The sequence below is a fragment of the Lonchura striata genome, chromosome 2 (assembly GCF_050655825.1).
Source record: "Lonchura striata isolate lonStrDom1 chromosome 2, ASM5065582v1, whole genome shotgun sequence".
Taxonomy (NCBI): Eukaryota; Metazoa; Chordata; class Aves; order Passeriformes; family Estrildidae; genus Lonchura; species Lonchura striata.
In genome coordinates, this window is record NC_140704.1 from 111672713 (window position 1) to 111700618 (window position 27906).

Sequence of the window (27906 nt, forward strand, 5' to 3'; positions counted from 1 at the left end):
AGACAGCTGACTGTGGTGGATAGGTTCAGATACAGTGTTCTGAATATCTGGATGCTTTCACTGAGTATTTGTTGCCTTCTTAAAGGACAGAGCACAGATGATGGCTGGGATGCGTTTCTCCTGGCCACGTTCTAAACCTAGGGTGTACTCACAGTGACAGTATTCCTCATAAAGAGATGGAAACCTCTGGAGTAAGCAGTAGTAAGAGCTGTGCATGAGTGGGGCTCTGCATAGGTACTGTATTAGTACCTTCTTCATAGTTGCCTGATCCTTTCTCAGTCTGTTTAGCAGACTTCAGTGAAATGGCAGTTATTTATCTTACCATATTAGTATAATTTTAAAGGAAGAAAGAACTTTGTGGTTGCTTTGACTGAAATAAACCATCAGCTGGCAAGTGCTTGCTTTGTCTTTCTCAGTATCTAATCTGCAAGGATTTTTGGATTGAAGGTTTTCAATGTGGAAAGCTGAGCATCAGTGGGCTAGTTTTATACAAGTAGGCAGTATAATCCAACCAGTTTAGTTAAAACTTCTATTTACATGAAATTCTAATGTTTCTGATGGGTTTTTTCTTCCTCTCTCCCCCATTTAGGGTTTGAACAGCAATGGAATTGCTGGATCATCAGGTTTTAGCCTTACGAAGCAGATGCTCTGTCCAAGAGTAACCCGTGTCTGTCTCAGGGACTTGATATTCTGCATGGAACAAGAGAGGGAGATGAAGCATTCTCTACGCTTGTACCATGCTCTTCTGAAGTGATTTGAATCTTGCATTTCACCATGCTGTCTACTGCCAAAGATAACACTGAAGCATTGTTGCACTGTCTTGAAGTTCCAGTTTCTGGAAAATGATCCGTTGTAAGGATAACTCTTGTTTACAGATAAACATTTTTATTAAATACCTAACTTAGCACCTGGAAGGTTTTCAGTAATACTTGGCTTAAATCAGTCTGTAAACCAGTGAAAACACTGAGCTGCACAGATAAGCACCTATCTGCTTGCATTTAACTGTCTTACAAGGTCTGAGGGCTTGATAAGTGTCCCTAGTTTATGTATGCCACTTGCTTCAGTACTCCAGAGTCTGCAACATCTGTTCAATGTGTAGTGCCACCTTCCAACCCAATCTTATTTAGGGAAACAAATATCATTATAATGGCACAGCATAGCATGGCAACTGTATTTAATCATGAACCAGCAGTCAGTAAACATGCTAATGTATTGCCTGTCTGATTCAATATCTTAAATTTTCTGGGTTTAGAATTACTACTGGGTGCTCATTTGTGGAGATAAAAGTAGCAAGCAAAAGGAATGAGGGGTCCTTTCTACCCCACACTTTGCCTCAATTGCCCTCAGCCTTTCCTCTGAGAAAATGACTGAGGCAAGGAGGACAAATCAGTCATTCTTGTAATTGAAGTACATCACATAGTGTAGTTAGGGCATACTTGGATGGTCATGGAAAATTTGGAGTTACTAAAAATAAAAGGAGTAAAAGATCCTAAAAAGGGAAGGTAAACAGAAAGAACAGTTTATCTTTATGTGGATACAAAAAATAGCATTGAACTTGAGCATAGATGGAAAGATATTTTAAAAAAATGTTCTGACTACAATAAAGGAAAAAGTTGAGATGCATTGAAACTCTGGAGGTGAAGACTCTCCTTGGAGAGGAGCAGTGTTTGCAAAGCACAGGATTCACTGCTTTAGAATATTGTTTTAATACTTTAATGTGGTGTAACAGGGAAGCTTCTCAAATAGAAAGTATTTAGGCAGTTGCTTTGTTCCCATTCAGTGAGAAGGAGGACTCTGGATTATAAAGACTGTTTGAACAGGTTCAAAGATTGTCTACTTGCTGGTAAAGACTGCCTTGTGGTGGAAGGAAAGCCCTCTGGGTCACCCTTCTCCCCAGGCTCCAAACGTTGCCTTTCATGACACAGCACTGTATAGTATGGCTGTTTCCCAAGACTGGTGGGAAAGACACTGACTGTATTTGTGGAATCACAGAAAATCCCGAGTTGGAAGGGACGCCCCACAACGATCATCGAGTCCAACTCTAAAGTGAACGGCCTACACAGGGATTGAACACAGAACATGATTTACACCATGCTCTAACCAACTATTGAATGGCCTCCTGCTGAATCTTCTTTTCTTTGACAAGAAACAAGCTTCCTATGGTTACTTGGCATGCTGCTTCAAAACTTGAAGCAACTGTTCACACAACTACTCTGCACTGTCAGAACCACTGTAGATGGTTACCAAATTCATTAAGTTGTGAATTGGTTATGTTGGTTTTTGTTGGAACAGTAGTAAACAAATTAGTAAATGAATACTGTAAATTATTTATATATGTATATATAGCATATATATATATATATATATAAGAAAAGCAGTACTTTGACTATAGTTTGCAAGATATTGATGGCATCGGGCAAAATTGTTTTGTATTATTAAATGCTTAGCTTTACTTTTTATGTAAAGTGCAGCATTTTCCATACTTGTGTACTGTTATTGATCAGATGTTAAAAATTATTTTAAATACTGCATTAAAGCAATTATTTTATTAAAAATAATAAATTGGTGACTGTGTTTCCTGATGTGAGAAGTTCAGCATCTGAAGCTGTCAGCACCATGACTGATGGTGTGACTTGGAGAGCGAGTCCCAGCTGTCTGCCCATCGCAGGAGCTGGCACGGTTTCCTCACGTGACATATTAACTATGAACATCCCTGTTTGAAGGGGTTTTAAACAGGAATAGGTGACAGAGAAAAAGATTGCTGGACATGGGTGGGGTGGGCAGAAAAGGCAATGTCTCATGTCTGATTTCCTGCTCTCAGCATGGAGACTGGGTTGTGGGGGTTTTTGTTAACAGCTGGGCAGCGGTGAGAGCTTTGCACATGTTCTGGGAAGCAAAAGGATGAACTGTGTCAGACTTCAGCAATGTGCTGTGGAAGCACTGTCCTAAATTATTTTTAAAGCAACTCACAATTAATTAAGTGCAGGCTGGAGAACCACCAAGAGCATCTGCAAATTGGCCTGCCTCTTTCTCTTGAAAGTAGTGCAATACTGAAGTGAAATATGTTGGAGAAAATAATTGATAAATAGATATATCTAAAGGATTATGGATTATTTAGGTGTTTTTATGGCCTGCCTATGATGCAGATCACATGCTTTTATTGCTGCCAGAGCAAGTTGTCTCTCACCAGTAGACTCCCTGTGTGCTCCTTCTTCCCCCATGTGTCATGTCCACACCCATCCCACTCCCAAAAGATCTCTCAAATTCAAAAATGTTACACTGTAAGGAGTAGCAGATGTTTCGAAAAGGTTTTTGAGCAAGTCTTTGGGCCTAATTTCAGACAGGGACAGCTTTGTCTTTGGTGCAAAAACTGAAAATATTTGTCTCCTTGCCAAGAGTTCATCCTGCCTCCCATTTGAGATCAGCTTTGCTTCTGAGAAAGCTGTCCTCTAAAGTGGCATTTAGGAAGTACCTGGGCTTTACTCAGCCACATCAGGAATTAAAGGAGATATCACCAGAGGTTCACTTCCCTGTTTTTCCCCACTCTTCCTGCCCTTTATGGGAATACTGAAATCCCAGTCATAAGATTATGAGGACAAAACCTGCTATCATACTCCCTTGCCCTTTAGTTCTCTGTGTGCTCGTGTTCAAGCTGGGGGACCTAGGGGAACGGTCTGTGCCACTGGTGCTGAGAGGGCTCTAAAGCTTGCTCCAGGCACTTCCTGCTTTCCAGCTGGCCTGCCAGCCTAGTGGCTGTTTCTGCTGCACTGAGCAACTATCCCTGCCACTGAAGTGCTCAACCTTCAGACAAATGGGTATACACCTGTGGGGGGAAAGCTGTTGTTGCTTGCTCTTTACTACTATCTCAGCAGCATTCTATGCCAAATTTCGTGTATTACTTGCTGACAAAAGGGGGCCAGTACTGTTTCTCCTCCAACTGCTGCTTTTTCCTTTTATTGCCATTTGGAAGTCTTAGCACTGAATCTAGCCCTTTGCACTGTCTTTGACTCCAGCTTTTCCCTTCTCCCCATGGGAAAGCCTAGCTGGAGTGCACTAACACACCCTGCAGCTTTGTTCGAGGTTTAATGAGGAAGGTAGCAGGGGATCATGAGACAGTGCTGGATGATTCCTCAAAGCCATTGCACTCTCTTGGACACTTTGACACGAGTAGCTTAAGGCTACTGTTTGCATCAAGTTGTTCTAGGCCCCCTCTCTTTGTAGGCACCTGTGTCCTGCCATGTGAGTGCACTGTGCTGAGCAAAAGTGCTGTCAGCTGTTCTCCAGGTTCATTTCTTTGCTCTGTTCTTTGCTTTCCTCTTCATTTGTAATCACTGGGGTGAAGAGAGAAAGACTAAAGCAAGTGAGGATGTCCTGAAGGGGCAGACAGTCCAAGTGATTGGACTTGGTGAAACAGGCGTGTTCCCAGCAGCTTTTCAAATGAGGGCTGCTGGGTTTCAGAGGCCAAGTGCTCCACACTCTTCCCTGTGCATGTAGCACGTGATGTCTGCCCATGTTGTGAAGGCTGGATGCCATTGTTATCCCAGGTCCTGTGGCTGTAGCTCTGGAAATAACTTCAATCTGTAGTGAAGGCTTTACTCCTTTGAGGGGTGCAAAGCTGAGCACCCAGACTGAAGACCACAGCACACCATACCTGTCTGTTTTGACACTTTGGGTTTTGGGCTCATTACAACGTGTCAGTGGCTTGTCCTTCCCTTAATGGATGCAAAGGCTGCTTGCCTGCAGGCCACAATGCCACTGTTTCAATTGGTGCAGGCCTTCAGTAACATAGACAAGCACCCCATCTGGCTTTGTAACATTGAAGGAATAAACTTTGTCTATATAGCCTATGTCCTCTTCTTTCCTCTCTTGAAGGCATGAGATGGTCACTCATCGCCTGCTCTCTGTAGCTGTTCTGTCATGTAAGCTGATAACTTTGCTCATGAGCCCCTGCTTCCCAGTTCCCCTTCTGGGGAGCCTGGTTTGGAAAGAGTTTTTTGCTGTGAAGAAGGGAGGAAAAGGAGGATTTTTATCCTGGACTTTAATGGTTATTCTGGAGTGGAAGGAGATGGTGGCACAGCTCAGCCCACAGCCTGAGGCTGCTACTTTATGTGCCGGGAAGCTCCTTGCAGGAAGTTGGTGTTTCATTGTGGCCAAGACTTCCACCATTAAGTCCTACTTCAGTCAGAGGTTTTCTACAAGGTCCTTACAGCAGCAGGTACCTGCCATCTCCCAAGGGATGTTTCCTTGGCAGCCATCCAAAGTTCCTGCTGGACACCCTGTCAGAGATGGTCATCCATTCTCTTCCCCAGTCCCATCTCAGAGCCCCACAGCTCTTCCATGTGTCTCGTTGTCCACCTTTGTGTCTCAGAACTAGCAAAGGGTACAGAGCCTGTTTTGTGTGATTCAAGTGGACACTGAGGAGTGTCAGGATGCCACTGAGGCCCCAGAGCGTGACCAGTATGTGTTTCACCAGAGTTCTGCCTGTTTGCAATGTCACTGGAAGGCTACTTCCCCTGCATCCTGGTGGGAGGGACCAAAGGTGGGGGTCTTCTGCATAGGTACTGCTAAGGCATAAAGTGCCTCTTAGCAGCTTGGCATGCCACGCTCCCACTCCACAGGCTTTGTTTGATAACTGCTTATCAGTAAGCAGTTACTGTCTCTACCAGATCACAGGGAACAGTATTTTTAAATCTATTTGAAATGAGAAATTATCTGACAGATCATCTGTATCTGTTTTTGAGAGCTAATTCATAATTATGTGTAGTTCCCCAAGCTTCTTGAGATATTTGCTCTTCCACTTTGAAGTGTTTAGCATGACAGCATTATTATTTACAGTTATTTTAAGGTGTTTCTTATTTCTGTTCTTAGAAGCTGGAAGGGAGGATGGAAGTATTTTTTCAATTATGTGTGAATATACATGTACTCTGTGTGTATAAGGATGGCTGAGTAACTTTTTAAAAGAAATACTCTATGTAAAGACTGAGTTATAACAGCTCCCAGGTGTGAAACTCCAGCAACAAGGAGAGAGGCAGGAAGGAGATAAATTATCTTCTTTCTTTAAGAGGTTTCAAGTTTTAATGTGTTAAAATCCTTTGATACCTTTGTGCAAAATTGGGCAGAGAATAAAGACTCCCTTGAAGAGCTGATCAGCGGGAAGTCTCAGGAAGGAAGGGTAGGAAAAGGAGAATGCATACAAAGAACAGAAAACAGAGCTTGCTCCTCTTCAGGAGCTTCAGTGATACACTTATGTGCATCTGGCAGACCCTTTCTTTTAGACAAAAGACATAAAAGGACCTTCCTCGAAACAAAGTAGGTGAATACATGTACACAGACTGTATATTTAACAAAGCAGACTTACTGAGGAAGAAATCTTTATATTGTTGCTTCCTGCTCAATGCAATTTTCATTATTAACTCCATGTCTCTTACAATTTGGAAAACACTTCTGTTATCACCTCATGTCTCTTTGAAGCAGTAGCACGTGCTATCACCAGCACAGAACAGCTACTGTGGGCTATGGGCCACATGCTGTCTATGGGAGTTGGTGGCCCAACGCTGAAAGAAGAGGCTGGAGTAAGGAGATGTATAGCTACATTTGACATACCAAGAGATGTGTAAATACAGTGTGGGCTACTCAGCATCTCGTAGCTGAAGCAGTTTTCCTCTACTGATGTGAATAAACCACGGCTGGAGGCTTATAGCCTGTGTGAGCATCCGCCTTGCATCAAGCTGAGGTGGTAATCAGGCTTGTGCTACCTCTTGTCAGGGCCAGGTCTGTAATTTTCTGCACCCTGCCTTTCACCAGCCCATTCCTTAGCCCTTTGCAGACGGGCTGGCAGGTGTTGCAAGCTCAAAGAGGCCTCATCTCACACAGCTCTCAGTCTTTGCTTCTAATTTGAAAGCTTTAGCCTTCTTTATTACAGGGAAAAAAAAACCTGAAAGTGACCCAAATGTCAAGTACAGAGGGCAAATATTAAAAGTAAGCTTGTTTTTGCCTTTGAAATTCCACACTTCTTAGAAGCTGTTGGTGCCCCAGAGCTGGGGAGGATGGCTGCAGAAAAAGATCCCCTCAAGTGTGCAATCAGCCCTTCACAGCAGTCTGCTGAGGATGCTGGAACAGAAATCAGCGTTTCGAGTTTTTTTTTTCCCATGCCGTAAAGAAGAACCTGTGGGAAGGTCCTGCCTATGTCCTTACACAAAACCAGGATATCCAGTTATTAGTGAGATACCTCCAGGGCAAGCTCAAATTTCGCAACACTTCCCAAGGCAGGGAAAATGCCCTGGGCTAGGGCAGTCTTGGGAAGAGAATGAGTCAGGAGCTCTTTCTTTCTTTTGTTCTCTTTCTTTTCTTTTTCCTTTTCTTCCTTTCTTTCCTTTCTCTCTCTTAGATTCTTCTTTCTTTCTCTTTCTCTCTTCCTTTCTTCCTTTCCTTTTTTTTTTTTTTTTTCTTCTCCGTAATCCTGATTAAGTAAAAACTTTGTAGGGATGAAAACTTTTTCAGAGACCTGACTCTTCCAGACGTCCCCTGTACCTGGGTGAGGCTCCTCCACCTTCTGAGCTAGACTTCTGCCTTTTCAGGCTTTTTCTCCTTAACAGGCTCAACTTTCAGCAGTTCTGAGCCACGTCTGGGAACGGGGAAGCCGAGCTGACCCCAGGTGCAGCATTCCCCAAGGAAGAAAGCCCGGGAGGTGCCACCCAGCCCTCGCAGAGTGGAACGGGTAGTGTGTGCTGCCTCTTTAGGGGATTCTTTCCTCTTCCCCAGAAACACACGGACGATTTAAAGAAGGGATCGAGAAGAGGTTTAAGATTCCTGATTAGGTGACACATGGGAGCAGCCGAATCAGCCCAGGGCCGGGCAGGGGGGCTGGCACAGGGGCGATGGATGGTGGTTGACCCTCCGGCAGCTCCTGCGCCGCGACCCAGCCCCGGGAAGGGCGGAGAGGCTGCGCTGGCGGAGGCAGCCTTGAGAAAGCTCCTGCTTGGCCCCGGGCCGAGGAGCCAGCACCGCCCTGCTGCCCCGGGGCCGCCGTGCTGCCCGGCCCAGCCCCCGGAGTGGACAACGGAAAGGCCACAGATGTCACCTGAGTGTCTGTAAAGCCTTTGACACAATGTCCTACAACATCCTGCTCTCTAAATTAGAGAGAGAACAGTCCATCCAATTTGGTGGATGAACTCTTAGATGGATAAAAAATTGGTTGGATGATCATATTTGGAGGATAGTGGTCAATGGCTCAGCACCCTGAAGGACATCAATGACAAGTGATGTCCCACAGGGGTCCATATTGGGACTGGTGTTATTTAGTATCTTCATTAATGACATAGATAGAAGGTTTGAGTGAACCTTCAGCAAGTTTGCAGATTACACCAAGCTGAGTGATGCAGTTGACACACTTGAAGGATGCTATCCACAGGGACCTGGACAAGCTCAAGAAGTAGGCTCATAGAAGCCTCATGAGATTTAACAAGACCAAGTGCAAAGCTGCACCTGGGGTCAGGGTAACTCCAGCCATGAGTACAGATTGGGGAAGAAGTCACTGAGAGCATCACCGATGAGAAGGAGTTGGTGGTTCTGGTGGATGACAGGCTGGACATGAGCAGGCAACATGTACTTGCAGCCTGGAAAACCAACTGTGGCCTGGGCTGCATCAAAAGCAGCATGGTCAGAGGATCAGGAAAGGTGATTCAGCCCGTCTATTCTGCTATGATGATTCTGTGAATTCTGTACTGGGAGGGACTGTCTGCTGCATCCAGGCACCCTCCAATCTGACTTGAACTTCTGTGCTTAGGCGAAACCCGAGTGAAATGCTCATGGACCAGCAACAACCAGACCAGGTGCTTCCACCTTCATATTTTACAGCTGTTGGGTGTTTCTGCTCTGCCTAAATGCCTGCCTTCCTCTTCAGCTTCCATGGCTGCTCTGATTCTCCTCCCCATCCCTCATATAACTTGTTTCCCTTGGATGACTGCCATCGCTTCTCAGCCTTCTTCAGGTTTGCTGCTTTGATTGCCTTCCATAGGAGATGTCTCCTGCACAAGCAAGTCCTCAGCTGCCCCTTGTCTGAGCTGAGAGCTCAAAAAGCTTTATCACAAACCTGTTGTCCAGGAAGGAATTGGAAGCACTTGGGGGTCCCTGTGTGCATATTGAGACAGTAAATCAAATTGAACAGGGCTAAAATAGGGCTCAGTTACCTTCTCTGCCATTATCTTTGTTAATGAGTAGGCAGTGTCAGTCCTGTGGTATTTGCGATCTTGAGAGCTTCCAAACCTTGAATGTAATTTCTGGAGAGCCTTGAGGAGTGCTGGCTGCAGAAGTCTCTGCTGTCATTTCTGCTTTTCCAAGGTGTCAGAGAAGTAGGTTCCCTCTTCTCCAGGGAAGGACTGCCAGGGTGGAGCAGTTTTCTTCCCTAGATTTTTGTGTGCACCTCCTGCAGAACGAAGGCAAGCTGTCCCAGGCAGCTGCAGTGCTTTTAGGCTATTCAGCTGTTTCAGATGTCTCGTTCAAGTTGGGCTTTGCTGTGATGCCAATAAAAACTTGCTTCTGCAGCATCACAGAGAATGCCATGAGACGGAAGCACTCACTTCTCAGCAGCTGAAACCCTGCACTGGGGATTTCCCTGCATCTATTTTTTGGTAGTTCCCTTTCCCAATGTGCCACCATCTGTGGATGTCCATGGCCCATTGCTTGAGGAAATGTAGACCAAGGACAGCACTGTGTTATACCTTCCTAAGATTTACCACAACAAAGCTTTTTCCTGAAATTAGCTGTGAATCCTAAACTGACTGGAAGGTCACATCTTGTAACACCTCAGAGCATTTGAGGATGGCATTTTGCAAACCCTCTCCCTTATCCCTTTGCTTCCTGATTCTGCTTTGTCTTCAAGTGGGCAGGGAGCTCTCAGAGAAAATGGGAAACAGTCTCCACTCCATAGGTTCATAGTTTTACCTTCCACTGTGCCAACAGCAGGCTGTCTGAGGGAATACAAATGGTGCTCAGCACAGGGCTTGGATAATTAATACTGTTTCTTTGAGCTATGGTATTACTTATGCCTCTGGTTGATATCTACAGTGATAAAGATACAGTCCTTTCTATGACTGCACGAAAGAAATATATGGGAGGAAAAAATGGAATTTTTTCTGATCCAAATTAATGTGGACCCAAAAATCTCACATTAAATCTCCCAGAACAAAACCATCCTATTTTCATGACCCCAGGAAAGGCCCTTACATGCTCTCCTAGGAGCTTATGTGCTTGCATGTACCCAGACCTCCCTCCCCAGAGCAGCTGGGGGGGACAGGAGCTCACCTTTCCCACAAAAGCATGTGGGGACAGATAGGTCACATCCATCACAATGGTTCAGGGCTTGTTTGCCACCCCTAGCATGGCTGCAGTGGGGGAGGCAGCATTTTCCTTCTCCTCCTTGGGGAGAAAACCCCTGCTCAGTATATCCTGCCCCAAGGCAAAGCAAAAGCCGTGAGGAGTCGCTCCAACCTGCTGTGTTTGGTTTAGACTGTAAAATTGTGGGGGATTTTTTTTGGTGTTATTTAGTGAGAAACTCACTGTGAATTTAATAGATGAGTTTTGCTATCAGTAACAACCCCCCTAACCCCCAAGCAGTTTATTTCATGTGTACAAGAGTAAAAAAAGGGAAAAGTAAGAACACCTCTGGGGAAAATAAGGGGTTGGGAAATGGCTGTAAGTGTAAGCGCAGGATTGCCAAACCCACATGTTCAAAAAGTATGAATCAGATCTCCAGGAATCACAAGACTGGTGGTCTGAATTCCAAGTATGAAATCTGGGCAGTTCCTGAAGGGTATTTCCCTCCATGTTTTCAGTGCTCTAGGGGAAGCTGTATGCCCTCCCTTGGGGAGAGAGTGTTGGTGGGCTACAGTTGAGGCTTACACATGCTTGTAAATCCATTCTCCCTTTGCTGGAGCCTCAGATGGTTGTCATGCCCTCCAAATCCCCCAAGCCTGCCTCGTTGCATTGCTCTCTCTCCAGTGTGGGGCATTGCTGCTGCTCCCTCGTATCCCTGATGCCTGGAAGCACAGCCAAGCCCCAGTGCCCCCCTTGCAACAGCGGGGAGCGACAGCTGCGTGTACCATGGTTATTCTCCTCCCTGTGGAGAGGTGCTGAGGAAGAGGCGTCTTTATTTAGACCTCAGACTTTAATAGGAGAGAGATGCCGCTTTGAATAGTCCAAAGATGTACTTAGCCAGGGCCATAAAACCAGCTCAGCACTGCCTGAGGTAGGGAGAGTTGCCTGCAACACCTGTTCTGGAGGGACATAAATTGTTTTTCCATACTGTGCAGGAGCTTGCTTTAAGACAAAGCTGAGACTTTTTTTATCTGGGAGTACAAATTAATACTTCCTCCCACAAAGTTATCCAAAACCCCCAAAAACCTGTGAGGACTGCTGTGGCAAACTTCCTCTGTACTAGACCAAGTGGCCCAATTTGTTGGTGCCTGAACCCCCAGGCAGGGAGCAGCCGTCACCCACACCTCCAAATATGGATGTGCTGGCAGGAGAGGGAAGCTTACTTTGTCTCCTGCCTCACTTGAGGGCCTCTAGATCTATAACTGATCTAAACTACAGTTGCCCAACTTAGCCTTGCAGAGTCAGCTTTGCTGCAAGTCCTTTCTTGTTTCCCTCTGGAGTCCTTCAGTTACTGTCAGCGCCACAATGTTGGTCCTTGCAAGCTCTTTGGTCATGCTGCAACTGCTCAGCTACAGCGGTTCCCACTGAAGGAGCAACATGACCTCCACAGGAGAGGACTCCCTAGGGGATTGGCTAGACAGCACCATGAGATGGTCTACCCAAGCCCAGCATGGTTGTGTTGCTTCTCTGTGCTGGACCAACATCTCTTCTGTTCCAGCAGAAGCCACTCTCATCCTTCTGTGTTGCCTCCTTGTTGCTCTTACATCTCAGCTTGTACCAGTCAGGACTCATTGGTGTGAAACATGGGGAAATCCCAGGCTGCATGGCTCTTCCTGAGCTCCTGTTGGCTAGGCAAATCACCTGTCGCAGGGACAGGATTCAGGAGTTTGAGGGAATTGCATGCAAATGGGAAGAGTAACCAAAGAGCCTCAGTTCTCCCAGATTTGCTGAGGCTGAAGACTGCAGTTGGCAGTGCACCTGCTTTGGTGAGGGGTGGAGCTGTGCAGTGAGTAAACCTCACAGCATTTCTCCTTCAAAGCCAAGCATCATATTTTGCTCTAAAGCACTTGTACCACCCACCTGTGAAAGTGGAGTACCAGTGACTTCCAACCAGGTGGAGAGCAACTAGCAGGCAGCGAAACCACTCACATCTAACAGGAGCTGCAGCTCTTGCATTGGTAGCTGATGTGCAGAAGCTGGTTGGTTTCCAGGGCAGGAATGACTCACACCACATCTGTGATTACCTGTGAGTCCTCATGTCCGGCTCCTGGCTCCCCAGGGCCTGGTGCAGCAATGTCTGCTTCCTGAGTTCAGTGAAAGGGAAAAATGTCTTGCTCCCTGTTGATGAGTGTGGATTAATCCCTGCTTGCCCTAGGTTGAAGGTAATGCCAAGAGCACCAAGCACTTCCTCCTGCTGCATATCAAGTGTGGGAGTATCCTGGCCTGAAGGACCAGACATATTAGCCTGACCCATGAGTGAAGCATCTGCATCAAAGAGTACAGAAGATTAACATGTACATGGACAGCTTGTGGCAGCAACCCTTCGTAACTATGCCTGCTTGCCTCACTAGAGGCCCTTTATTTGATAGATGGACTCATTTGCCAATATAAATAAACACTTGCCAGCAGGGGTCAAACACAGTGCATAAAGTGCTGGGGAAACTGAAGAGCAGAATGTGTCCAGCATACACAGCAATGCCAGGAGAAGAGCGCCATTGGAGCCCAGGAGAACAGAACCAGCCATATCACAGTGTAGTTGTGTCTTTGATTTCTCTTCCCTCAGTCTCTCTATAGCCATGGCTGCTGGAAGGAGAGACAAAAAGAGCAGAAGTCCCTCTCAATGCTCACTGCAATCACATAGATGACATCAACCCACGCTGTTGGTTGAAGCAAGGTGGTGGGACCTTCAGCTGCTCCCAGGCCAGCTCTCTGCATTATGGTGTCTCCAGGCAGGAAAAATTTGCTCTCTTTCACTCTCAATGTACAGCTGACCCTCACAACCCTCTCTTCTTCACATCAACAGAGCATGTGGGCCATGCTTCCTAGGACATCTGCCAACACAAGACTCCTACTCTCCCACAGCACTGGCTCCAGGGATAAAGGATGTGGACACGACAAGGAGCTTCTGCTCCCTTCCAGCAGAAGCTCTGCTACAGCTGGATCTTCATCTGAATGCTGCTCTAAGTCCACACAGTGATCACCCACCAGATCTTTGTGGAGTTCCCACTCTTCCTTGGGACCAGGAGTGCACAGGGTGCAAAGCTTAGCGTACCAAGCTCTTATCCACATTGCAAGTCTGGTGAGTGATTCCTGTTTGCTAGGTTTCCTGATATGGCTTTCCATGTCTGGATTCTGCCCACAAGCTACCTGGAGAGCCATTCCCCGCAACCCCCTTGTACACTTCTCCCAGCTGTCTCCCTCTCGGGAGTCACATGCAGAGTGGATATTTTGAGATTTGGAATGTCAGTCCAGAAGCAGCAAGTGAGCACTTTTGCCTGTTCCAAGCTCCCCATAAAGTTCTTCTGTGTGCAGGCTCTGAGGAGCTATCAGGTTGTTTCTGTGACGAAGTACCTGTCTGGTTGTAGCTACATTTTCCATCACTCTGCTGAATTCTCCTCTCCTTTGAACAGGGAGGGATTTCCCATGCTTGCTGTGAACTTTCACTCATGAAAGAGCACATCAGTGTGGTCAAGATGGCCTCACAAGTGATGGCTCCATTCTGGAGTTCTGAATACTGCTGACTCTTCAAAAGACTGGATTTGCTGCTCAGCCTTTCCCTCAGAGTAGCAGCCCTTATCCAGCTAAATTCAGCTGGGGGAATTCCACCTGTAAGATGTGCAAGTAAGGGCAAAGACATCCTTTGCCTTGTCCCTGTCAAGTTTCTGCTCCCCAAGGCCTTGCTTTCTCTCTTGGTAGATCCTGCAAGCAGCAGCAAGTCTGCTCCCTGCGTGTTTCGCTAAAGCCAAGATGCCCACACATTTTTTCCAATGTGAACCTGGCTTCATCCCTGTCAGCTCACGCAAGTAGCTATTGTTAAGTAATTGTTTGAGTCATCCACTCAGCCCACACCCAAGCAGCCTTTTCAGATTTAGAACATGGGAGATTCACTACTGTTGGCGTGGCTTTGGGGTACCCTGCCTCCTGTCTCTACCCAGGAGGAGGGCAGCAGTGAACACACTCCACATGGGCCATTTCAGCCCATCTTTGCTTTCCCAGCCTCCAGGCACCAGTAACAGAAACTTAATGCAATACAGAAGAGCCACCATCTTGCACACAAGCTGGAGCAAGGGGGTTTTCTCCTGATGCTGCTGGAAATCAGGGGTATCCCTTTCTTCCCCTTTTCTCCCTATTCCCACAGAGCAAATGTCCAGAGCAAATGTCAGAGCTGCTTCCCTCACCAGTGATGATACTTCCCCCTCAACCCTACTTGATGAGTGGGGTTTATTTTAGTTTGGCACAGTTGCTACTCCCCAGCTCTGGGAATTAGAGAATTTGAGAAGTTCGTTATGGAGCCCCAAGTTTTCATATGGTCATTCTGGCTGACAACACACTTTTTACTACCTTTTGACATACACAGCCAAAATACTCGGCACATTTTCAGAAGAGGAAAGATTAAAAACCCAACCGAATAAAAACCAACCAAAAAATAACCCAAAAAAACACCCAGGAAAAAGCCTGAAGTGAATTACTAAAGTTTATAAGGCTAATACTTTATAGGGCTAGTATGCACAGGCCTGGGGCCTTCAAGATAATATAATCTAATACTTGGAGATCCCCTGATGAAAGGCACTATATATGCAAAGTGCTTTATAAACATTAATTAGTTAATGTTGAAAATTTTGCCCAGGGCAAAAAAAAATCCTACCAAAAATCCCCCTTCCCTCCCTCTCTCTAGTCCCTAACTACACAAAGTTAATGATTCTGTGTGTGCAAACTTAGAGTACATTTTAATTTCTGTCTACTTCTGGGGAGATGGAAGCACTGGAAGTACTTTCATATACTTTATGCTTCTGCAATCATTAGAAACATGGTGGCTTCTCCTATCAAGTGTTTAATCTCCATGAATGAGGACACCCCCAACATTTACAGCACAACTTTGGACCACAGTGTTTGCAGCAAAACTGCCCAGGCTCATCCATTCATAGTCTCTAATCACCAAGCAAGCAAGCAACCAACCAACCAACCCATGTGTGAAGATATTTGTGACAACAGTTTCCATTCCAGGCCACCTTTTCAAACCTTGGGCAATCAACAGGTAGTTTCACTGTCATCACCACATCATATGCCACCACAGAATGTATGCACAAGGAGCAATGGACAAAGTAATACACATGTTGCTTATCACAAAAGGAGGAGTCTGAAGAACAGAGCAAACATTGCAGGATGAGGTTGGGTTTCAAAGTAGGTGGTGTAAAAGGCAACAAGTTCTGCATTCAATGATATTTCCAGCAATGATGTTCCAGGTATATTTTATCTCTCCTTCATCATCTTTCCCAGGGAAACATTCAGCTTTTAGATAACACTAGGGGTTGTTTTCCCTGGAAGCCCATGTTTGCTCTGGCATAGTAGTCCACCACAGTCCATCCCACTCCTTTCAGAGCACTGTGCTCCCTTCCAGGCTTTGAAAAGCTTAGCGACCCTCATAAGCAACACTTTTCTCCTGAAAAACCCTTTGCATCCCTGACAAGGCCTTTACAGAGTCCACTCAATTCAAGCAAGTCTGCATTATGTATGCTCCTACTATGCCACAGACTACCAAATCAGCTGCCTGACTTGGACCTCCCTTTACCACATCCACCAGCAAAGGGCCAGCAGGCCACATGCCCTATGGCCAGGATGGGTGACCGCTTCCCACCACTCTTCCCCCAGGTGCAAGGGCAGCAAAGACCCCAAGATGTGCAGGCAAACTCCTTCCCTGAAAAGCTGGTGGTATCTTCTGGAGTTCTTTTTCCCTATCTGTCATGTTGGAACCTCAAACTCATGCGTGTCAGCCCAGACACTGGGATAGAAGTGCTTGATGTAGCAGGAGAAACTTTATTGACTGAGAGGCAGAATGCAACCTGCTTGCAGGACCAGAGTCTGGCCCAGCAGGGTTTGTTAGGGCTGGGTCAACCAGGTCCCCATGGAAGTGACTGGGTGCAGAGAGACCTTTTATTCTGCATCTGATGCCTTCCCTGCCATCTGGGTTTTTGCAGGCATCTGATCTTCTCTCAGTACCCACAGCAGCTGCCTCCCTGACAATGGATCTTTGGCGGGGGATGCTTTTCCTTTCCCTCTCCTGGGTCCTGGGGGTCTCAAGGGCTGCTCTTAGGATTTTGGCTCCGCACAGTGCCACCCTGTGAGATGTTGCTGTGCACGAGCAGCAAGACACTAAGCTAGACAATTTTCTGTCTGCCTGGACTCTCTCTGGGAGAGGCAGCATCATGGTACCACCACTTCCCTTAGCCTCAGACTTGGTAACTGGTATGAGCAAAGTCTTAAAGTGAAGTGGAGTCAGCCCAAGTGACCACAGGCCATGCTGATGGTGGCTGTCTTGTGCCTCCAATGCTTAGCAGCCAGGCAGCTGCATGGCTTGGGAATGCATCTCCTCTCCAGCAGCTCGTAGAGGTGACTTATTGAGCTTCACTGCATGTGGGTGCAGCACTGTGCTCAGCAGGTGAAATAATGGGACTGAGAAATCAGTGCATTCCCAAGGACCTCAGCTCTAATGACAGCCCCCCTTAGTATCAATGGCAGCTGTTGATGGAGTCTTTGGAGAATCAAAGTCTGTAAAGGTTTGCTCTGGTCTATTCCAATCACTGCCACCTCTGGGGACAGTCAGAGTTCAGCTGAGCATCTGACTCAGGTGAGTTGTCTTGGGGGAGTTTTACCTGTACACGAAAGCATGATCAAGCTAGTGGAGAGCAATTGCTTACACACGTCTGGTGCAGATGTACCTGAATGAGCTAAGCTATACTTTCATCTTGTGCAGTTAGGAATGTTTAATTTTAATCCTGTGTCAATGGGGAAAAAAATTGTATGAAGTCCTAATAAATAAATTATGCTGCCGAGTGCTTGTATCAGCACATCCTAGCTAGAAGCAGTACAGAAAAAGCCACCTTCCAGCACTGCAGACTGCTTTAAAACATCTCTTCAAATAGATGTTGTTGCAAGCCAGTGATACCAGTGCTGTTGTGCTGGCTTCAAGTCATGAAGCATTTGCCATACTGAGGGTGTGCAACTCTGAGGAAGAAAAAAAATTAGAAATATTTAGTAGTATTTGGTGATCAACTGGAGAACTCTTGAAGAACTCAGATTTTTCAAAATCATTGCACATTTCCTCTCAGACAGCCTGGCTGCTTTCAGGTGTATCATGCTGGGCACCTGCCAAAGCAACCACTGAAATTGCAAGTCTGCTTGGAAAATCTAGATGAGAGATTGTGATGGAGGAAGCTGTCTGTGCAACTGTTGCTGAAGTTACTGATTTTTACCTCCTCTGTTTTTAAATTACTTTGTGGTATTATTTGCTCTCAAAGAGACAGCTAGGGATGCAAGGAGAAATTGGAGACTGGAAGCATGTTTTATATTGCTACGGGCAAAGTAGCAATATAAAAAGACTTGATTTTCCTGGGATTTCTTGTATACTTAGACCCTGGTTAAGTTCCAGGGACAGCACAGGTGTGTAGGTCAGATACTAACAGTTTCACCAAATGTGTTGGTCTGTGCTGCAGCAGAATATTTGAAATATGTATTAGGACAGAAGCTGTTTACCACCCACTGATGAACTTTTATGTGTAAAACGTCCCTTTCAATTTGTACTGAAGCAGGCATTTGCTTTGATAGTTATATGAAAAAAACCCTTAACTTTGCTTTGGGATATTTATAACCAAAACATGCAGAATTATTGCAACATAAAATCTGCTTCACTGGGTCTTGGTGATATAAAACAGGCAAAAAAAAAAAAAAAAAAAAAAAAAGGTTAATATAATAAAAAAAAAAAAGACAGATGAGTACACAGAACACACTTCAGGTCTACACCACTATATTGTCCCAGCAATGCCACCAATTCAATTTAAATCCTAAGGAAAAAGCTAATGCTATTGAGGCACTGCAAATTAACAACAGCCCTGGCCTTGTACATCACCCCTTCACAACAACCAGCCCATCAAACACCTTTGTGGCTCCACATGAAGACAGAGTGGAGGAAAAGTGAAATAGTTTCTCATCCTCTGCCCTGCCAGAGGCAAGTGCCAGCTCTCACTGTTGTAAACTGTAAGGCAAGGCAATCTGCAGTGCTATGGAAAGAAAACAAATACCACAGTAGCAGGCAGGCAGAATGAGACAGATATTTTTAATTGATGCTAGAGGAACATAAATAGATGAAGCTGGCATTAAGCAGCACAACCCTTCTCTCTCTGCCAGGTACCCATTTACCTGGGCTCATAACCAAAGGCCAACATGACATCAGAAGCCCTGTGGTGTTTTGCCTTTGGGCAACAGCCGGTAAAACTGGTTTCATCTGGCAGATGAGCATGTGAGCTGAGGTAATTGGTGTGTTCTTTTCTGCCTCAGATTCCTTATCTCGTCCTGAATATTCCCATAACCTCCCTTTTTCCAGTCCCTTTTGTTTCTCAACAAAAAAAATATTTATATTGAAATAAACAGTGGGAGCCTCTAGATTGCATCGGGAGACACGGTGCCAGTAACTTCACGAACAAAGAGCAGTGCAGTGAGAGCTGCAGAAAGGATAAGGTGGAAAGGGGGGTTTTTTCTAGTGGGGCTGTTCCTGAACAGAAGGAGATGGAACAGACACCATTTGATAAAGGAGCCTCACTCAAAACCTTCACTCAAGTCCTTCCGCTTTTATTTCACTCCTGAAGTCAGTTTGGATTCTTTTTCTGACATATTTTGCAACTGCAGAATAAAACCCACCTGAATGTGATCAGAGCACAATGAGGGAATCTTTCTACACACCAAGGCTGAAAACAAAAGGGCTGCCTATTCCTAGGGCTGTATTAGCAGTGCTTTGGCAGCACAGCCATCCTAGCTATGCAGAGGTTGGACAGGCTTCCTGTGGGCATCCCTCACATCTCTGACTGCTTTGCTCACTTGAAGAGAGCAGGGTCATGGAATAAATCCTGCCAGCAAAACTATATTTTCTAGCATATGACTGAATGTACATTACTGGTGGTTTTGTTGGATTATCTGTGTGGATGAGTGATTTCACCCACCGCAGCTGTCATTTAGAGATGGCCACAGCATGTCTGCAGGACACGTGTGCTGACAGCACTACTGTGGGGCAGCACCACAGCCAGGTAACGTGTGACTGGGTAATCTGGGGGATTGGACGGAGATTTCTGGCTTGTTTGGAACATATGAACCTCTACAAGCTTCCCCTGGAAAGAAGTTGGAAGGCAAAAAAGGTTTTCTCCTTTCTTCCTTTCAAATATACTACTGATATGTATAAATGTGGCAGAACGCCTGGGCACCATGCCTAGCAGGGACATGCTGGGGATAAGGTTCCTGCTCTGACACATTGGCTCAAACCAGGAAGGATGCTGCCTCCATCTCTGTAACTTAAGGAATTGTGTCCTGCTTTTCAGAAATACTGTTCTTTCTACTTATAGGTCACTTTGGAGCTAGGAGATGCTGGAAGCATGGAGACGCTTGGAAAATCTAGCAATAGACAAAACCCAGACACTTGGGTTTAGCCTCTCATATTTTGAATGTTCTCCCTCTTCTCCTATGGAAATCACTGGGGAAACTTCCCACTGAAGTGAAGCTGGATCCCAGTCTGTTAATGCTGACATATTAAGAGGGAGAAGAAAATGCAGAACATAAGATAGAAAAAAGAGCCTCCAACCTGCTAAACAAGGCTAAAACACAAATCCAGTGGTTATGTTAAACAGTCCAAATGAAAATTATCCAAATGTACAGGATTATAGGAGAAGAAAGAAAACAGACAACTGGAAAGAGATGATGAAAATTGGGCTAAGGGAGGAGGAAGATTTAAAAGGTGGGAAATGAATTGGAAAATCCACTTGGAGATGTGAGAGAGGCTGAAGAAGATGTAGGAGGAAGACACAGTTACAGGCATCGACATGGGGGCTTTGACATGTGGGTCTGAGCCTCATAGATGACAGGAGGAAACACCTGGAGGAATGTGAACACCTCCAGAGGGGCTGGAAACTGTCTGAGCTCTTTGTGGTCTCTATGGAAAAAAACATAGGGGAAAATGGAGCAGGGAAGGAATGGAGGGGGCCCCTTGTTTGGCCCACCCTACTGGACATGCCCCAGAGATCAAGTGTGGACAGGTGCTGCAGGAGCTCCTGCTTTTTCCTGAGGGGCTTCAGGGTTTCTGGCAGGACTGAGAAGCCTAGGTCACACATGTAGTCCAAGCAGTGAGCAAGGCAAACCCAGGTGGCTCCTCCAGCACATCCTTCTGCCAGACACACACCTCTGCCCCCCCACATCCCTCTTTGCACCACTCTGCTGCTCCCAGCCCATGGTCCAGCACTGTGGAGCTACCCAAGACCTACCTGAGCAGGAAGCCAAAGATCTGCAGCCTCTGCTGCTCTACACCCCTACATGGCACATACATACTTGGGGGCCAGAGGGCTTAGGAGATTTCTGAGCTTGTCCAGGAGGATCGCTCTTCCCTCAGATCCAGCCCCATAGTGACAGCATGTGATGCTCCCTGTCTACCAGGTTTTAAACCAGATCCACACTGACAAAGAGCACTGTTTTCTCCTCTCCTCCTATCTCTGTCCTCTCTCCTGCACTGAGAATGTTTTGGCCAGGGTCTTAGCAGCAGAAGGACATGTCCCCCACTGCTTCTCCCTTTGGTGAAATACTAACCAGCACACCACTTCGGCAAGAAGACAAATGCCTCAGGTTCAGAAAACACATTTTGGACTTCTAAGAAGAGTGAAATGAGGCAGCTGTCCATTGTGGGCAATTTAGCTTAATGTGATATTGAATTCAGCTGTTTAATACACCCAGATGCTCCAGCAGTGAGTGTATAAAAAACCCCCAACTTCAATAAATAATGAGGATGTGAAGAATTTTTGTTTTTCCGTTTGTTTCTTTTTTTAATGAAATTGGCAAACTATTTGCTACTGTACATCTGCATCAGTTATTTAACATGACATCTTGCGGTAGTAATAATCCATCAACATCCAGTATTACATATGGATTCATAAAAAGGTTTCTGTTTGTATTGGTGCTTTTGCTGTCTGCCAGACTAATTATATACATTTTACAATAAATTATACATATTGAGCTGAGAACCTGCTGTGCTAATTGCTCACATTTTTGTAGGGGAAAAATGTGGTCATGGAGTGCTTTTTTCATTTTAAGCATATTGAGAACATGGCAGAAGAAGATGCTATGTCTTCAATTTTTCAGAGCTGAAAAATCAATATTTAGCCCAACAATAAGTAAAACAAGCAAAAAAATTAGGAAGAGAGAACTCGGGGGAAGCTTTCTCTGGTGTGTTCTTGCCCCTCTGTGTCTTCATTTGGTGAGCTATGGAAATACAAACATAATTTCAGTTCTGCAAGTTCCCATGAAATAAAGACAGAACTTCTACTGTACCAAAAGCTAAGGGCCCCTTGAAATGCCTTCCCAAATCAGGACCCCACTAGGAAGATATAAAGGAGCTCTGCATCTGCCTTTCTTCGAGTTTTTTGTTTGCTCTTCAGCAACAGTGACATGTAATTATGAGATACAACTTCACTGTTCACAGAATTTCTGTATGTAATACATTAAATATAGTTTATTACATTAAGCCCAGCACTTGCACCCAATGGCTTTCAAGTCCCATTAGGACAGAATCCCCATTCTGCTCCCTACTGAAAAAAACGTAAAAGATCCTCTTGATTGAAAATAAAGAGAGAACAGAATTAAAACTCCAGAAAATATGACAATGGCACCATTTAAAGAGGTAGGGCCACATTTCACACTCCCCGAGGAACCTTTCACATCTCAGTCCAGTCTTCTTGGAAATGACAGAAAACATAGAATGGCTGAGGTTGGAAGGCACCTCTAGAGATCATCCTGTTCACTCCCACCTGGCACAAGCAGGGCCACCTTGAGTCCCTTGCCCAGGACTGTGTCCAGATGCCTTTTGATCTCCAGGGCACCCAGAGAATTTGCCTGAAGGTGGAACAGGGAGCTGGGCACGCAGAACCCCTCACTGCCAGCAGCACCTCTCCCAGCCCCAGCAGCGAGTACAGGCACTGCCCTGGGCTGTATCCCCTCTTGTTGCTGCACAGTTACAGCTGCAACACTCTTTGGGTGGTTTCTCATCACTGGTGCTGCTCTTGCAGCTCTCACTCATGCAGCGAGGCCCCATGGGCTGGGGAGGACCCCATCACAAAGGCTCTGTGCTCACTGGTGCCAAGCAGTCACCACATCTGCTGTGTGGAGCATCAGCTGAGGCTGGACCAGAGCAGGCTGCTGAGACAAAAATAAAGCCAATCCAAACACTGAACACAAGTAAATGCCCTAATTTTTTAAGACATGCACTGAAAGGGGTGGTTTATCTTGTATTGCAGTTGTTATCAAGCCAATAAAAAAGCAAGGAACAAAAGCAAAAACCAAAGACGTGTCTAAATCTCTCAAGTTGAAAAAAATGTACTTTTAATATGAAGGCATATTAGCTAAAAAAAACCCAAAAAAACCCAACCAAACAAACAAAAAAACCCAAAAACCAAACCAAACCAAAAAAAAAACCAACCAAACAAAAAAAACCCCAAAAAAGCAAAAAAAAAAAAAAAGACCACCACCAAAAAACCAAATATAAAAAAACCCCAAAGATAAAGAGTAACATGTATTACAAATGTGTAGGAACACCCTGGTCCTCACCACACTACATGCCCATATCATGTCTTTGATAGAAGAGATTAGAAAAAGACCCATAGCATATACAACAGGGAACAGGAAAGCTTCATTTCCTAAACACTTTAAAAATGTGCACTTTTTTACCCTAGCAAAACAAACTATATGCTGTTCTGATTGATTTATTATCTCAGCATTGCCCTTCAGGCTCAGTGGATATATTAACATTAAGCAGGTAAAAACTTAGGAATAATTTAAAATAGAGTTTACAGCAGCTGCAGATTAGACTGAATTCTGCTGTGAGATGGTGAAAAAGACAGAAATGCTCTATTAAATTTAGAGAAAAAGACAGATGTGTTTAAGTATGTTAGTGAGAAGAGTCTGAGACTCACTGTGGCTGTGAATTCTCTGCCAAGCTGGCACATGAACATCATGGTACAATTGGTTTGGTCTTACAGAGAAGGTCCTTCCTCAGAGCCTGACATTCCTTGTTTCTCCAAAGAGCAATGGATGACTTTTCCCTTTGACCAAGGAGCAGATAAATCAGGAATGAACTTAAATGCATGAAACATGTTAAACCCACCAAGTTACATGCGCTGTATTTGGTTTTCCTTAAACATTGTTTCTTTGTACTTCCTTGCTAGCCTTCAAAGTATGCCAAGTACTCTGCTCATGCAATATCTGGTTTCAGGCAAACCAGCATGGCAGTTTGCCTGAGCTGAGAAAATATGCTTGAAGTCGGCGTTCACAGGCGGCTTCAACATCCTAAGGAAAATGCTTTGTTTTTGTAGCCTGAAAGTATGTCACAAACATGAATGGAATTATACACTCGCTCTCCCTCACCCTCAATCCTCTTTACCTGAGGAAAAAATTATACACTTCCAATTACAGGGCCAGTTAAAATCAATACAAAGGTGGGAGAAAACAGATCATTTTTCTTATGGAAGTAACTGTTTTCATTAATTTTTCATTAGTCCTGCTTTTGTTGTGCTATCCATCACTGAAGAAGCTGGTATGCAGTAGATTACATTTAGGTTATCTTACATGCTTCCAGGATTTAGTAGATATTGCCTGATAAAGCTGCAAGCTTTATGGCTTTAACTTACATCTATCAATAATGCATCAGAAGAGAATTTTTCTGCAGAACAGCTGTCCCTGAGCCAAGCAGCTTTCTTCTGGAATAGCTGCACTGGTTACAGCAGAGATGATAGCAAAGCTTTTACTCATCTAAAGGCTGCAACTGTGAGAAAGATGAGCAGATGCTTAAGGAGGAAGATAATCCGTGAGGGTTTGAGCCCTAGTTTCCCACTGTTGTAATTTTTATTGTGGAGCATTTGAAGCTGGGAGCCAGCTGTGCCTTGCCCCATCTTAGCAACCACACCTGAAAAACATTCCTGCCATCCTGGCATGCAGCAGGATTTTGTTGTGACCACTGTATGAACAAACAAAGCTCTTTCACAAACTGCACTGGTTCCTTCTCCCATTTTAATGTCTGAGTTGTGTGCTAAGGAACATAAACATAAACAGAAAATGATAGTCCCTACTGAAGAGCTGAGGAATAGAAAGGAAATTAAGTGGACCATCAGTAGACTTCACTTAAAACATGTAAGGTAAAGGAAGTTTTATGTAATTAAATTATTTTTCTCTCACTTTGGAAGGAATAAGAAAAATAACTCAGAAGGTGCATCAAGCCTAACATGGTTGCAATGCTAACATTTTAAGCTCATTCAGACAACCCAGCAATGCCTTCTATGTGCTTGAATGGCTTCTAATTCTCAGCTTAAAAAAAATAAATGTGTCACAGTTCCTCCTTGATTTCCACCTCTTTCTATACTGCAAGAGGGCTTGTGGAAAAGTGGAACTCCAGATGTTTGAGACCTAAGTGAGTGATAGTCAAACTTCTTCAGCCTTTCCAGCTGCAAGGTGAGTTTATTGCTGCCTTCTTCCCTTAGAAGTAGAGAGATGCTTATTTGAAGGTCTGTACAATGCTTTGAAGAGACCAAGCACTGCATTAGGGCCAAAGTTATTACTCTTGAGCTGCCCAGGCATAGCCCCTAGCAGAAGAAAAATAAGCCTCCTGAACTGGAGAAAGCAAGGGAAAGAAATGCACAGCTGCGTTTGGTTTTAATGTAAGCCACCCAGAACTGAAATATTTATTCAGAAGCAGCAAGGATTAGTGGAATTATGGCTCCAGATCTTCAGAACAAGCATCCATGCTCTGCATGTTTTGCCTTTTGTTTTTGAAATTTCAAGGCTGTTAATCAAATGGAGTATCAAACATCCACTGGTGAGCCTCACTGAGCCCTCTGGTTTGATCTGAAGTCAGAATGAATGCAGTACATGAGTTTAGGGGACTTCAGCACATGCAGTTTTTGCTTTAAGTCAGTGTCACCCTGTCTTTTAATCTGCACCCTAATGGTAAGAAGACAAGTCCAGCCATCCCATGTTTCACATTTTCCTCAGGAAAATTAATAACAACACTGACAAGCTACATAGTAGAAGCCACAAGACCATTTAGGGTTGTAGATGAGATCATTTATCAGTCCAAACTCCAGAGCACAGAGACAAATGTCCCTCTCTCCATCTCTCCTCAGACCAGCAAGCCAGAGCTGTGCTCTGAGGACCACAGGACAGGGATCAATGGGCTGGGCTACAGCACCAGCACTCTGTGCTCCCCAAGAAGCACAAATCAGCCTGCTCATACTAGCAACAGCCTCTCCAGAGAGAACTCATGTATATGGGGCTTTAATGAGGTTGAGAGAAGAGTCTCAGCAACCCATACTTCCTCTGACCTGCAGTGGAAAATACTGTATTTTTAGAAGCAACAGAAATGACATACTATTGCTGTGGATGCAATGACACTGACAGCTCATGACCACACTGAACTCCTTGAGCTTCTGACTGGGGTGTGAGGCAGGCTCACCATGAGTATGAAGGGCAGAAGATGGGATCTGGCCCATAATCTCCAACATCACCTAAAAAATATTACACCCCTGTTGTTTTAGGGGCACGGGACTCCTATTAAGTCTCTAGTAAAAAATATGAAACAAACAAGCAAACAAAACCCAAACCAAAACCAAAACAAAAACTCAAAGCAAACAAGAAAACAGTACCCCCAAAAACAACAAAAAAAAACCCCAAAACAAAGCAAAACAAAAAACCCAAAACAGATTCAAGGAGAAGTGAGCTTTTCTCTATTTGTCAGAGAACATTTCCATTTCTGGAGCTCTTACTTGTGCAAATAGAAGATGCTTCAGCAGGCTAGCACTAGGGTTTCCCCACAGCATCAATGTTAACATCCAGGTTACCAGCTAGCAGAGCTAGCTCAGCTTACAAGAGGATGAACTTGTGTAATATGTGCCTGCATTTTTTATTTTTGAGAGGAGTTAGGTTTATGATTTTAGCAGTTCAGCCTCAAATAGATGATCCCATATGCTAAGTCAGTTTTGGGGTCTTCAAAAAAACAGATCAATGGGGCAGCAGCCAAAGCCAACACTGGGACCTGGTGCAACATATTGATTTTTGGTGGTGGCGATCCCTCCAGACCCTCAAGAAAAAATAAACCATTCAAACTGAAATCTGAGAAAAAGCAACTGGTCTACAGGCCCTAAGGATATCTTGGTTTTACTTCCACTGTAAATAAACCTCAGGCAGCTTGAATGCCAGCATACAAATACCAGTTGTCCATAGAAATAATTCATAATATAGAATTCTGCAGTGAAGAAATGACAGATGGAAATAAATGTTTTTATTTCTCTGAAAAACTGACCATCGGTCAATAAAAATGCTTTTCTCAACCCCCAAAATCCAGCCCTTCTCCCCCTCCCTCCTCCCCAACTCATGCAATGGAAACATTAAAGAAAAATCCACCTGACAAGTCATTTGGATGACAGTAAAAACCCTGTAATTAGTATAGAAATCAATTTTTAAAGCTTGCTGCAAAAAATTATGCTTATGAACAAAATGTTTGACTTCAAATTGAATTCAGTGCCTGTTCAGCATAAAGGAAAATAATTGAATGGGTGGTTCAACTTTCATGTTTTCAGAGTTTACTAAGTTTTCCCCATTGGTTTTTGTGATGCATTTTAGTGGGTATCATAAAACAATGCGTCAACTTGACTTGCTTGTGCCAGTCAAGCACTGAGATGATCAGCTTCCTTCTGTAGACATGGGGCAACAGAGAGGGAAAATTCATAGTACATACCTGAAGACAGAAAAAACTAGCAGCACCTATTTACCAGTGCTGCTTCTAGAAAGAGAGATCAACCCAGTGACAAAGTAGGACTTCACTATCTCCAGCACAGAGTAAATTAGCTCAGTCTTCAATTCAATGGGACACTCAGTTTTAAGGTTCATCCAAGCGTGCCAGGATCCATACTTACATTGTGCAGCTGTTTGGTACATTAAGGGGAAGAACTAAACCCTGGGTCGATGGCTGTTGCAGAAATCCAGCATTCACACTGCCCAAAGAAAAAGTGAGAACCAAATTCCTCTGCCTGTGTCTCACTGTGGGAAGGGGAGTTGGTGCCATCTGCAATCTCTGCATGTCTGCAGGAGTTCTCCTGGCAGCTGCTTAACCAACTTGCTGAAGTACAATGTTGGCAGCTACCGCTCACTGCAGTTCTGCCTCTTGTTATTAAATACACTGATGGTATAAAATGGAGTCAACACTTTATAATAAAAAATTAGATAAATTTAGATGCCAAAATTACTAACCTCCAGAGACAAGCTGACAGTAATCTGGTCCTTCCTGGTTCCCCCACCCCTCCCACATTCCCAGAGAAATTGCCCATTTGTTGATCAGTTTTTCTAAAGAACATTTAAAAAAACATATGGTTATAAACCTCTATTGCAAGCAATTGGACTAATCTCATTTGCTCTCTAAAAATCTACAGCCAGTTTATTCCTGTATACATTTTTCATCAGCCATTA

At 44.6% G+C, this 27906-nt stretch overlaps 1 protein-coding gene across 2 annotated transcripts in view; it reads left to right on the plus strand.

The window, feature by feature from the left end:
• Positions 1 to 7873, plus strand: part of TAF4B (TATA-box binding protein associated factor 4b) — a 76956-nt gene extending 69083 nt beyond the window's left edge. Inside the window, exon 15 of one of the 2 annotated variants that reach the window (XM_085572030.1) lies at positions 590 to 7873. In XM_085572030.1, the coding sequence (XP_085428156.1) occupies positions 590 to 754 (165 nt within the window). In that variant the 3' untranslated portion in view covers positions 755 to 7873. The remainder of the gene's footprint in view (positions 1 to 589) is intronic. The other variant, XM_031504021.3, reaches the window with a different exon arrangement.
• Positions 7874 to 27906: the final 20033 nt, after the last annotated feature.